General features: G+C 43.1%; 1 protein-coding gene across 1 annotated transcript in view; it reads left to right on the forward strand.

Moving 5' to 3' along the window:
• si:ch211-186j3.6 (neural-cadherin) overlaps positions 1–14,545 on the forward strand; it is a 593,489-nt gene that overhangs the window by 299,722 nt on the left and 279,222 nt on the right. Inside the window, exon 18 of the mRNA XM_068311636.1 lies at positions 2,810–2,972. Coding sequence (XP_068167737.1) covers positions 2,810–2,972 — 163 coding nt within the window. The remainder of the gene's footprint in view (positions 1–2,809; positions 2,973–14,545) is intronic.

Consider the following 14,545-nt stretch of genomic DNA (forward strand, 5'->3'; position numbering starts at 1 on the left):
CACATTAGCTGTAGTTGTCCAGTCATCTGGAAGCACCTCCTGACCACCCAGAGCCTGTCTTAACTCCTTCCTAAAAGTCATGCAACACTCTTCCTTTTTCAGCTTCCACCATTTCGTCTTCTGCTCTGCCTTTGCCCTCTTGATCTTCCTCACCACCAGAGTCATCCTACACACCACCATCCTATGCTGTTTGGCTACACTCTCACCTACCACTACTTTGCAGTCACTGATCTCTTTCAGGTTACACCGTCTACACAAGATGTAGTCTACCTGTGTGCTCCTACCGCCACTCTTATAGGTCACTCTATGTTCCTGCCTCTTCTGAAAGAAAGTATTCACTACAGCCATTTCCATCCTTTTTGCAAAGTCAACTACCATCTGTCCTTCTGCATTCCTCTCCTGGATACCAAACCTGCCCATCACATCCTCATCACCTCTGTTTCCTGCACCAACATGTCCATTGAAGTCTGCTCCAATGACAACTCTCTCACTTCTAGGCATGCTCTGCATCACTTCATCAAAGTCCGACCAGAATTTCTCCTTCTCCTCCAGCTCACATCCTACCTGTGGAGCATACCCGCTAACAACATTGAACATCACACCTTCTATTTCTAGCTTCAGACTCATCACTCTATCCGACACTCTTTTTACCTCCAGGACATTCCTAACAAACTCCTCCTTCAAGATAACTCCTACTCCATTTCTCTTCCCATCTATACCATGATAGAACAACTTGAACCCTGCTCCTAAACTTCTAGCCTTGCTACCTTTCCACCTGGTCTCCTGTACACACAGTATGTTTACCTTCCTTCTCTGCATCATATCAACCAACTCCCTACCTTTTCCTGTCATAGTTCCAACATTCAATGTCCCTACTCTTAGTCCTATACTCTTGGTGTTCCTCTTCTCTTTCTTCGAGCGAACGCACTTTCCTCCTCTCCTTCTTCGACCAACAGTAATCCAATTTCCACCGGCGCCCTGTAGGTCAACAGTGCCGATGACTGTCGTTGTTAACCTGGGCCTCGACCGATCCGGTATGGAAGTCATAGGTTTGATTCGCATCTTTGATTTGGCAAAAGTTTTACGCCGGATGCCCTTCCTGACGCAACCCTCTGTATTTATCCGGGCTTGGGACCGGCACAATAAGACACTGGCTTGTGTCCTCTTGCGGCTACATTAAAGAGCAACTTATTTATATAACATTTGTAAATGCTATTGGCTGACACCAGTGAGATGCATTCCGAGACTCCTGGAACCCAGCATACTTCCGTGAAATTAAAAAAATGCTGTTATTAAACAGTCTGTAAAAGTGTGGGAAAGGGTAGTACAGATATAAAGTGGTTTAATATTAGTATGGGGACGCTTCATAAATGTTTAAATTACTGTAAATAATAAAATAAATAGTCGCTATATCATGGAATATCATGGGTGGTCCTGGAACACATTAACAATGAGTAACGAGGGATTACTGTATACTGAAAGTCTACAATAAGAACAAATAATTTTTGGGGGCATTATGTTGTGTCAAAGCCGGTTGATTTAGTGCCCTTTAATTGGGGCAATCCCAAGACACATCCTGTGCAATAATCATATTGTTCAATTAGTATATTATTATGTTGTACCACTCTGATGATTCTGTCCATCAAGGACAAATGCAAATACAAAAAAGAAAAAAAGATCTTTCATGAGCACCAGGGCATAAATCTTCAACTTCAACTCAGGGCGAATAGCAGTAACACCAGTGTTACTTTTATAACTAAATATTCTATGAGGAATGCCAAAAATGTCTACTTTTTTCCTCACATGCACAGATGGAAACATACTCATATTTTATTGTAAATGCAAGTGAAATGCTCTCACAAAACCTTTCTAACAGCTCAGTGAATCGTGCTTGTCCACAAGGCAAAAATTTATTTTACACATTCATATAAAACCAAACTTGTTTACACACATAAATGAAAAGTTCTCATCAAGTGAAACCATAACACAACTAAAGTCTTCATGTGTACTTGTGAAATGGGCTCATGAAATAAGTGGTTTTCTTTTTTTTGTCAAATATAATATTTAGCAATGAAAAGCTTTTTAAAAACAAAGGAAGAAGAAGATTTGATGATAGATGATTTAAAAGAGATGGGTAGCGCTGTTGCCTCACAGCACAGAAGTTTCCAGGTTTGAGTCTTTTCTGTGCAGAGTTTGTATGTTCTCCCTGCATCTGTGTGGGTTCTCTCCAGGTTTCTGGATTCCTCCCAACTCAAAAAAACCCAAAAAAAACACTTCAGGTGAAATCAATTGGTTCCACATTGTCCATGAGTGGTTGTTTGTCTTTCACAAGACTTTTCAGTGCACCAGGATCACACCTGGAGTGTACCTCCACCTCTTGCTAGTAGTCTGCTGGGATAAGCTCCAGCAAAACCCCATGACAAAAGTGGAACAAGCAGCTAGGAAGATGAATGAATGAGTTAAAAGGATTTAAAAACTAATTTCAATATATCCTTGGTAAAAAAATGATTAAATTGAAATGACTAGGGATAGTGAACTTATGGAATGTGTTTTTTGGGGTCATAATGGACAAGCTAACTTGAGACCTGTAGTATGTATTAGGTAAAAGTACTTTGAAGAATTTATGCAAGTTTCAAACCTTTGGTTTTTGTTTCATAAAAGCAGATGTATATTTCAGTAAATGCGCTCATAAAGTATTCAATTTTTTTTTAAAAAGGTAAATATATAATACATGTGCACTGAATCAGTTGTCCATGATTGCACTATTTTTCACTATTAATTGAAATACTCTGAAACTTTGATTTTTAAGGTACAATCTTCATGTCCTGGCTTCAGATGGTAAGTGGGAGGATTATGTGACAGTGCCAGTTAACGTGGTCAACAAAAACGATGAAGCTCCAGTTTTTACGGTCAACGAGTACTATGGCAGCATCACGGAGGAACTGGATGGCTCACCGGTGTTTGTGTTACAGGTATGGTCCAGCGGTTCTTCATCTCTATGACATAATATAGGAAATATGGTTTTTCAGTAATCTGTTATATACTCTAATAATTTCTTAAATTTGTCCATCTGGAAGGTTTGTGTTTTTTTTCAAAATTATTTAACTTTTTTCACTTAAATGTCACATTTTTTTCAATGTAAGTGAAGGAGAACTTTTTCCTCTAGTACAGGTAAAAGTTTTATATCACAGCATATATTATTCCAGTGTGTGTCTGTATGTATATATATAAACATACAGTATATACCAAACATATGAAAACAAAGGCGTTGGTATAATAAACCAAGCGCACCCATCACAGAGTTCTCCCACCAGTGAATCCCGGTCTGACCCAGGACTGGCGTTGGCGAGGAACATGAATGAATGAATAAATAAATAAATAAATAAATGAATAAAGTTTATGCCGCGGCACACTGGCGTCATGTCAGCAGTGTCCCCCACTTCATGCCCCAGGTAAGCTGGGATAGGCTGCAGCTCCCCGTGACCCGCTGTGGCGGATACAATCAGAATCAGAATCAGAAAGTTTTATTGCCAAGTACAGTAGAGTTTACCATACGAGGAACTTGACGCAGTGTCGGTGCATCACAAGGTGGAAGAGAAGCAATAAGAAATAGGGAATAAAAAAGTATTTACAATTTCAATTACGGTGTCATGTGATATATATGGCTCGTGTATACAGGCGAAGAAGAGAAGTCCAAAGAGTAAACTGGGTTTGCAGGGTGGTCAGGGGCAGATGGTTACCTGGGGGGTGGGGGCATTGTTCATGAGGCTGACTGCAGTGGGCAAGAAGCTGTTTTTGTGGCGTGAGGTCCTGGTCCGGATGGACTGTAGCCTCTTGCCAGAGAGGAGGGTCTGGAACAGGTTGTGGCCAGGATGAGAGGGGTCAGCAGCAATCCTAGCTGCACGTCTGCAGGTCCTTGTGTCGAACATACAACGGAAGAAAATGGATGGATAAACCTTATGACTAATAAAGAAAGAAAAAGACGAACAAATATCCAACTCTCAAAAGCATGTTTTATCAACACGTCTTCGACGTGGAGCTGTTTTACTTCAGAAAATAGCCAGTTTTAACTTCATCCATTCTGTGTGCACATGTAGACACGGGTCACACACACTAATGTCACAGCGGCTATCGTCGCAGGGAGACGCCCCTGAATAGAACAAGTTTCGGTTGCAGCGTCCACACAACAACGCAGATCCGGCGTTTTAAAAAAAAAGTTTTTGTCCCGGATATCTGTATCGTTGTGTGAACGAAAGGCGTAACCGCAACAAAAAATCTTTGCTGGCCAATGACTTAGGGTATATTGTTCACGTGACTAGTTGGGTGGTAGTGGGTGGTGTTAAAACGTGACACCGTGAGGTTTTCAAGTGAGTTTATTCAAATATATGGGTGGGGAGATATAAAAGTAAATAAATAAATGTCCCTCTCAAGCCTTGTAGGGTTGTATCTGGATGTCATCCTCAACCTCGGGTCCTCTACCAGAGGGCTAAGAGTATGAGGGTTCTGCACAATATCTTAGCTGTTCCTAGGACTGCGCTCTTCTGGACTGAGGCTTCAGATATTGTTCCAGAAATCTTCTGGAGCCAGTTTGGGGGTCACTGCCTCAAGTGCTCCTACTACCACGGAAATCGCATTAACCTTGATCTTCCAAAGCTGTTCTTTCGACTCTTGATACTTCTCAATCTTTTCATGTTCCTTCTTCCTGATGTTGGCATCAGCTGAAATCGCCACTTTTATGTCCACTGCTCTCTTCTGTTCTTTATCCACCACTACTATGTCCGGTTGGTTACCCAGCAGCTGCTTGTATCCTGGAAGCTTAAGTCCCACAGGATCTTAGTCTTGTTGTTCTCAATAACCTTTGGTGGTATGTCCCATTTGGATTTGCGTACTTCTGGTCCATACTGGGTACAGATGTTCCTTTACACTATCACAGCTACTTGGTTGTGCCTCTCCATGTATGCTGACCCGACAAGAATCTTACACCCTGCTACCACATGCTGTACCTTGATCTTCCAAAGCTGTTCTTTCAACTCTTGATACTTCTCAATCTTTTCATGTTCCTTCTTCCTGATGTTGGCATCAGCTGAAATCGCCACTTTTATGTCCACTGCTCTCTTCTGTTCTTTATCCACCACTACTATGTCCGGTTGGTTACCCAGCAGCTGCTTGTATCCTGGAAGCTTAAGTCCCACAGGATCTTAGTCTTGTTGTTCTCAATAACCTTTGGTGGTATGTCCCATTTGGATTTGCGTACTTCTGGTCCATACTGGGTACAGATGTTCCTTTACACTATCACAGCTACTTGGTTGTGCCTCTCCATGTATGCTGACCCGACAAGAATCTTACACCCTGCTACCACATGCTGTACCTTGATCTTCCAAAGCTGTTCTTTCAACTCTTGATACTTCTCAATCTTTTCATGTTCCTTCTTCCTGATGTTGGCATCAGCTGGAATCGCCACTTTTATGTCCACTGCTCTCTTCTGGTCTTTATCCACCACTACTATGTCCGGTTGGTTAGCCAGCAGCTGCTTGTATCCTGGAAGCTGAAGTCCCACAGGATCTTAGTCTTGTTGTTCTCAATAACCTTTGGTGGTATGTCCCATTTGGATTTGGGTACTTCTGGTCCATACTGGGTACAAATGTTCCTTTACACTATCACAGCTACTTGGTTGTGCCTCTCCATGTATGCTGACCCGACAAGAATCTTACACCCTGCTACCACATGCTGTACTGTCTGTAGAGCTTCTTTACATAGCCTGCACCTTGGGTCAGATCTACAGTGGAAGATATTGGCCTCTATTGCTTTTGTACTTAGGGCTTATTCTTGCGCTGCTATGATCAGTGCATCTGTGCTGTCTGTCAGGCCAGCTTTATCCAGCCATTGGTAGGTCTTCTTGATATCAGCCACTTCCTCTATCTGATGGTGGTACATGCCTTGTAGGGGCTTGTCCCTCCATTTTGTCTCCTCCATTTCCTCCTCCTCAGGTTTCTGCTGTTGAAGGCATTCACTGAGATCTTCCTGATGTACTCTTGGATTTTCGATGTTTCATCCTGGACAGTTGCCCTGATGCTCACTAGTCCTCGGCCTCCCTCTTTCTGCTTAGTGTACAGCCTCAGGGGTGAACCCTCCATGCATGGTGAGGAGCTTTCTCGTCTTGATGTCTGTGGCTTTTATCTCCTCCTTTGGCCAGCTTATGATCCTAGCGGGGTATCTGTTGACTGGCAATGCATACATGTTGATGGCTCGGACCGTGTTCTTACCATTCAGCTGACTTCTCAGGACTTGCCTTACTCTCTGGAGGTATTTGGCTGTGGTTGACTTCCTTGCAACCTCCTCATGATTGACATTAGCATGTGGGATTCCAAAGTATTTGCAGCTGTCCTAGATGTCTCCTATCCTGCCCCCTGGTAGGTCAACCCCTTCTGTTCTCATCATCTTGCCTCTTCTTGATACCATCCGGCCACATTTGTCTAATCCGAATGACATATCTATGTCGTCGCTGTAGATCCTAGTGGCGTGGATCAATGAGTCATTTTCGCGGTCATTCCTGGCATAAAGCTTGAGGTCATCCATGTAGAGGGGATGGCTGATTGATGTCCCGCTTTGGAATTTGTATCCGTAGCCACTCTTTGTGATGATGTGACTCAAGGGGTTCAGGCCTATGCAGAACAGCAGTGGTGATAGTGCATCCCCTTGGTATTTGCGGCATTTGATGTTAATTTGGGCAATTATCTTTTAGTTTCTCTCTAGGGTTGTCTTCCACATTCCCATTGAGTTCCTCTTAGTGTCCTGTTGATCTTATACAGTTCCAGACATTCCAGTATTAATGTGTGTGGCATTGACTCATAGGCTTTCTGGTAGTCTATCCAGGTGGTGCACAGGTTGGTCTGCCTGTCCTTACAGTCTCTATGTACTGCTCTGTCCACCAGTAGCTGGTGTTTGGATCCCCTGGTGTTACTACCAACTCCTTTCTGTTCCCCGCTCATATATTGATCCCTGTGCCTACTCATCTTAGCCACCATGATGCCTGACAGGAGCTTCCATGTTGTACAGAGACAGGTTATTGGCTGGTTGTTGGATGGGGTGGCTCTTTTATGATCCGGACTGTCCTGCCTTCAGTCAACCATTCTGGGTGAGTCCCATCCCTTAGCAGCTGCTTCATCTGTGCTGCTAGACCAGTGGTTCTTAAACTTGTTGGAGGTACCGCACCCTGCCGGTTTCATATGCTCACACACTGAACCCTTCTTTAGTTTTTTTTTTTTACGGTCAATGGTATTTAATGAATTGAGCATTAATATCACCTTTTTCAAAGAACAAAACCAAGACAGTGCATGAACTCACATGAAATGACCTACCTGCAAATCACTGTGACTTCTGCTGTTGTTATTGAGAGACCAGTTCAGATATGCGTGGCTTCACCTGGGGAAGTGCTACTCTTATGTAATTTTCACAGCAGAGTCTGTTTCTTATGTTTTCCATGCAGCATAAGGAAGTGTTCCTTTATTTTTGCCAGTGCGAGACTAGTGTTGCTCAACTTGACATTGCAAATCATGCAGAACCATGACTCCCATCACGTTCCGTTATACAGTACATGTAAATTCACACTGCACAAATTTGTCCAAAAAATTTCTTTTTTTGTTCAGCATAGTTACTATGAATTAAAATATTAAGAAAGCAATCAGATGACGTACCATCATGGCAGCCATAAAGCGACTACTGAGTGCACAAAATCCCATGTAGCACAGGTAGGCTAATCAATGTAGTGTGAGTGCCTGCAGCCAGTGATGGCTAAGGGGGGCATGTCATCACGAATTGATACAATATGTCAAACGTACACAGTGATTTTTGTATTTTCTGCAAAAACACTCAACAAATCATGTTGGGTGTTTTCTCTGGACCTCCGTTTCTTCCGAACCCCTGAAACAGACTCACATGTCCCCTAGGGTTTGATGGAATCCAGGTTAAGAACCACTGTGCTACACGGTCACGGAGTGCTGTCAGCTTCTTTAGCCAGTCTGTACCTTCACCCACTGTAATGTTACTCACTGTAATGTTACCCACTACACTTTCACCTACTGTATTGTCACCCACTGTACACACCATTGAGACTGTGTCTGTCCCTCGACCATTTAAAGTTACTTCATGCAAATTCAAGTCATTTCAAGTCCAGAGGAAAGCAACTGGACATCCAAATTTAATAAAAATCAAAATCAGGACTTCAACAGCTCTGGAGTACAAAACAATAAAATGTGGTCTCCTAAATATTAGATCTCTGTCTTCAAAAGCTGTTTTAATCAATGACATTATATCCGATTATCAAATAGATTTATTCTGTTTAACGGAAACCTGGCTAAGTGAGGATGAGTATTTTTCCCTAAAGGAACCTACTCCTCCTAGTCACCTAAATTATCAGGTCCCTCGAGTCTCAGGCAGAGGTGGCGGTGTTACATCAATTTTTAATTCCTTGCTAGAATTGAGCCCTAAACCAAAAATGATCTTCAATTCATTTGAAAGTCTTAGTCTGAGCCTATCAAACCCAATCCAGAAACTACTTCAGCCCCTATTATTTGTCATCATTTATCGTCCTCCTGTTCCATACAGTGACTTTCTAACTGAATTTGCCGATTTCTTAACTAGTTTAATTCTTAAAACTGATAAGGTCATAATTGTTGGTTATTTCAATATTCACATGGACAACAGTAATGATAGCCTCAGTAGGGCATTTATGTCATTACTAGACTCCATAGGCTTTAGTCAGTGTGTACAGGAATCTACCCACCAGTTCAAGCATACTCTGGACTTAGTCTTGATTTATGGGATTGAAATTGAGGAGTTGGTCGTTGTGCTCGGCCAAAAAACTGTTAGGGATGTAGTGCCAAGTGATGTAATAGCCTTGGATGGCATCACATTTGAGGCCAAAATCACTGCGAGGAACCTAGGTGTCGTCTTTGATCAGGATCTCTCGTTTAACACACACATTAAGCAGGTTTCTAGAACGGCCTTTTTCCATCCCCGAAACATTGCTAAAATTAATCTAGCCGCTGGGCATCAGTGTTGTGTGATGCGTCTCTTTCCCATATGCCCTTCCAGTATTTCTCCACCTCAGCTCTTGGTGGGTCTGACTGGCTGCTGTAATTTCCCTGCCACTGAGAGTACACCTTTGCTGGTTGAGTGGAAAAGGTGTTGTTTATTCTCCTGGCCACCATCTCCTTGGTGTATCTCTTCAGTCGAGTAGCCAGTGCTGTTAGTCTCCGTTTGGCAGTTTCAAGTGCTTCATGTATGGTATGGAGAGCTTGCTGTATTTCCTGGGTACCCCTTTATCCACCATGTTCCCATTCTGTTCCCTTTCCCTTGACTTCTCTCCATGTCGCCTTTATCTTGGCCTCTAACCGTCTCTTCCATGGAGGGTATTGTTTGTTATGCCCTGTGTTGATCTTATATCCCAGGATCTCGAAGATTACTGTTGCTGTACTGTGAATCTGCTTGTTGGTGTCAGTTGTGTCCCCTGTGCGGATGGTTCGTATCGCAGCATTCACAACTTCTAGCAGCTCTTCTGAAGGTACTTGATAACTTAGTTTCGGTATTTGTCTGAGGCTCCAGGTTTCTATTTGAGTCACGATCTTCCTTCTCAGGTCATCAGATTTTGTATTGAGGCTGTATATGTCTCTTGGGGCTTGGTACCCAATCTTGGATTGTGGGGGGAATGGTGAAATCCCCCTGCTGACCCGGCGTCCTGGCTCCCCCTTGCCATAGCATTGTTGTAGTATTTCATCAATCTCTACTTGTGATATTTTTGATTAAGGATGTTGGAACAGTCAGCTAACAGCTGTTTCTTTGTTAACCTTGATTGTGGGTTTCGAAGCATCCATTGGTCCCACATCCACTCCATATATCCCCTCTCTGGGATTACTCATATAGTAGCATTCCAACAACTCTGTATTCTCTGCCCTTGTCCATGTGTGTCTTGTTCCAGTAACCCATTTCTCATCAGATTGCCCTGGTTCCCTAGCAACTGACGTGGAACTTGTTAACCCGGGCGACGTCCGAGCCTGTAAGACTCTGTCTTTATTGTGTCCACTCATGTCTGAGGTAGGCTGGTATAGCATTAAGGTTCTTGCCTAAGGACCCTCACTGGATGTTGTCCGTCATGACTGGGGTTCGAAACCACGCCCTCCTGCATTCCAGACCACGCCCTCTTGCATTTGACTGGATAGTGTTTTTCCCAGCCGGGATTCTTAACCACTGTATTATCCAGCTGCTTTATCTATATACAGTATATAGATAGATGGATAGATAGATACGTTATTAATCCCGGAGGAAATTGTATATATCCACTGCTCAGGCATTACATAACGAATAATACTGGATAAACACCAGCAGAAAAAGAAACACTGACATCACAGGACATACCACAAGACATACACTACATTAACAGACACATGCAGCACTAACAGGACTTATATACTAAACTATAAAATATAAACAGTATAAAATTTAAACGTAAACAGTATAAAATTTAAAAATATAATAGTATTAAATTAAAATATAAACAGTATAAAATTAAATTATAAACACTATAAAATAATAGATTTTTTTGATAAATTTTAATTTAAATAAATTAATAATAATTAATAATTAATAAATTATAAATTTATTAATGATAAATTATATAGCTCAGACATGAGCAAATACAATAAAGACTCATTATATATATATATATATATATATATATATATATATATATATATATATATACTCAACAAAAATATAAACGCAACACTTTTGTTTTCCTCCCATTTTTCATGAGATGGACTTAATGATCTATAATTCATTCCAGATACACAATATTACCATTTCTCTCAAACATTGTTCACAAATCTGTCTAAATGTGTGATAGTGAGCACTTCTGCTTTGCTGAGATAATCAGTCCCACCTCACAGGTGTGCCAAATCAAGATGCTGATCTGACATCATGATTACTACTTCCTCATTCTACAATGAGTACATCATTGCCTTCTCTTTGTACTGGTTTGTAATTACTAGTCACTTTATGACATCATTCTGCACCCATCAAATTTGTCATTGATGAAACTTTTGACATTTCACTGAAAGGGATGTGTTTTCTATCATAAATTGAGTATGAATGCACAAACGTAGTGAATTGCATTCTACATGATACCAATAAGACATATAACAGATGTTGGGAGATATACTTTAATTGAAAATAAATTATGAACGGTTGAAATTGTGTTTCTTCATGTCTACTCTACTTCTACGCTTTAGTTAAACTATAATCAACTTGATGACAGAACTATGCATCAACATTTATCTAAAGAAATGTTTTACATCTTCTTCCTCCCCTCTATTCCCATCTTGGAATGTCCCACCCAGGGTGTAAGGGTTAGCAAATGATACTGTTACATTTTAATTTAACTGATGTAGCTCAATTGAGGAATATGCAAATAATACTTGATTGGATTGGTGAGAATAATATTTTCTAATGTTGCACATGACAAGCATATTCTATATAGGGCCAGAAATTTCACTAAAAACAATGGTTAGCTTTGCCTTTCAATTATAATACTGAAGAGGTTCAAGGTAAATAGCTGTTTCATGTCACACTCAATGAGCAGCTATCATCAGGGAAACATACTGATAAAATAACAATGGTTGAAAAAATATCATGTATTAGATGGTGTTCCTGTTTTCTATCAATAACTGTTGGGATTTTAAAAACACAAGCATTAGCTTCATATAACCTTGATTACAGTTCAACCATCTGGTAGGGTGCAGCTAAAAAAAAGATATGTCTAAGCTCAAAATAAAGCTGCCAGGCTCAAACTGCTTTTGGTGTGAGACAGAGTGCAGATATGTTGAATGTCACTCTCATGATTCTGAGCTGTGGATGGGTTGGCATCCATCCATCCATCCATCCATTCTCTTCCGCTTATCCGGGGTCGGGTCGCGGGGGCAGCAGCTTAAGCAGGGAAGCCCAGACTTCCCTCTCCCTAGCCACTTCATCCAGCTCCTCCGGGAGAATCCCAAGGCGTTCCCAGGCCAGCCGGGAGACATAGTCTCTCCAGCGTGTCCTGGGTCGTCCCCGGGGCCTCCTCCCGGTAGGACGTGCCCGGAACACCTCACCAGGGAGGCGTCCAGGAGGCATCCTAACCAGATGCCCGAGCCACCTCATCTGGCTCCTCTCGATGCGGAGGAGCAGCGGCTCGACTCTGAGTCCCTCCCGGATGGCCGAACTCCTCACCCTATCTCTAAGGGAGAGTCCGGACACCCTACGGAGGAAACTCATTTCGGCCGCTTGTATCCGGGATCTCGTTCTTTCGGTCACGACCCATAGCTCGTGACCATAGGTGAGGGCAGGAACGTAGATCGACCGGTAAATCGAGAGCTTTGCCTTTCGGCTCAGCTCCTTCTTCACCACGACAGACCGATACAGAGTCCGCATCACTGCAGACGCTGCACCGATCCGCCTGTCGATCTCCCGTTCCATTGTACCCTCACTCGTGAACGAGACCCCAAGATACTTGAACTCCTCCACTTGGGGCAGGATCTCATCCCCAACCTGGAGAGGGCACTCCACCCTTTTCCGACTGAGGACCATGGTCTCAGATTTGGAGGTGCTGATTCTCATCCCAACCGCTTCACACTCGGCTGCGAACCGTTCCAGTGAGAGTTGGAGATCACGGCTTGATGAAGCCAACAGCACCACGTCGTCTGCAAAAAGCAGAGACGCGATACTGAGGCCACCAAACCGAACACCCTCAACGCCTTGGCTGCGCCTAGAAATTCTGTCCATAAAAGTTATGAACAGAATCGGTGACAAAGGGCAGCCTTGGCGGAGTCCAACCCTCACTGGAAACGAATCCGACTTACTGCCGGCAACGCGGACCAAACTCTGACATTGGTCGTACAGGGACCGAACAGCCCTTATCAAGGGGTCCGGTACCCCATACTCCCGAAGCACCCCCCACAGAACCCCCCGAGGAACACGGTCGAACGCCTTCTCCAAGTCCACAAAACACATGTAGACTGGTTGGGCGAACTCCCATGCCCCCTCAAGGACCCTGCGGAGGGTGTAGAGCTGGTCCACTGTTCCACGGCCAGGACGAAAACCACACTGCTCCTCCTGAATCCGAGATTCGACTTCCCGACGGACCCTCCTCTCCAGAACCCCTGAATAGACCTTACCAGGGAGGCTGAGGAGTGTGATGCCCCTGTAGTTGGAGCACACCCTCCTGTCCCCCTTCTTAAAAAGGGGGACCACCACCCCAGTCTGCCAATCCAGAGGCACTGTCCCCGAAGTCCACGCGATGTTGCAGAGGCGTGTCAACCAGGACAGCCCCACAACATCCAGAGCCTTTAGGAACTCCGGGCGGATCTCATCCACCCCCGGGGCCCTGCCGCCGAGGAGCTTTTTAACTACCTCGGTGACCTCAACCCCAGAGATAGGAGAGCCCGCCTCAGAGAACCCAGACTCTGCTTCCTCATGGGAAGGCGTGTCTGCGGGATTGAGGAGGTCTTCGAAGTATTCTCCCCACCGAGTCACAACGTCCCGAGTTGAGGTCAGCAGCTCCCCATCCCCACTATATACAGTGTGGATGCTGCACTGCTTCCCCCTCCCGAGACGCCTGATGGTGGACCAGAATCTCTTCGAAGCCGTCTTGAAGTCGTCCTCCAAGGCCTCACCGAACTCCTCCCACGCCCGGGTTTTTGCCTCAGCAACCACCAAAGCCGCATTCCGCTTGGCCTGCCGTTGGGTTGGCAATGCATCCTAATTAGTTTCTTCAGGAATATCTGATACAGCAAACCCATGATAGATATACTGAAATAATCTTGCTGCAAGACTGGCCAGACTGGTTTCAAAGGTACTAGGAAGCCAAGAATAGATATAGTATATGTAGATCTGTTACGCATAGTCATCACAGTTATGAATAAGTTTGTCATCAAAGCAGCCAATAAGGTGTGTCTTTAAAATATACTAAGAACACATTCAAAATAAACCTGGTGTCAATTAAATTAAATGGAGATACACAATATAATGCATTTTGGTGTATAGTGACGATTGCTGCTTTTTTGTTTTGATTTAGTTTCATTGTGGTTTACATGCTTTATTGTACAGGGTTCCTTATCCCCCACACTGGGGATCAAAGTAAATAACCAAATCATTTCTCAATCAGCCCTGGTTTGATATAATTTATTTTAGGGTCCAACCTTAAGTCAACCATATTTATTTTATAAGTCATTAGTCTGGTGAATAGAATTGTAATTTAAGTAAAGAAGACCCAAAAAGGTTCACGCTTAGATTTAATTTGATGCAATTATACTATGCCTTTATAACGTGGTAAAATACTATTTTGTCTGCATTCTGTTCTCAACAGTAAGTCTGTGTGCTTGCTTCCATTTCACCCGTTTAAAGCAATATTTCTACTTCTTTCAACAGCACACAACTTAATTTAGGCTCCATATCACACTTCAATTAATGTGCTTACTGAAAACATCCTTGGCCTGCCCATGGTGTAATTATTACT

Source organism: Antennarius striatus, chromosome 1 (assembly GCF_040054535.1).
Source record: "Antennarius striatus isolate MH-2024 chromosome 1, ASM4005453v1, whole genome shotgun sequence".
In the NCBI taxonomy this organism is placed as follows: domain Eukaryota; kingdom Metazoa; phylum Chordata; class Actinopteri; order Lophiiformes; family Antennariidae; genus Antennarius; species Antennarius striatus.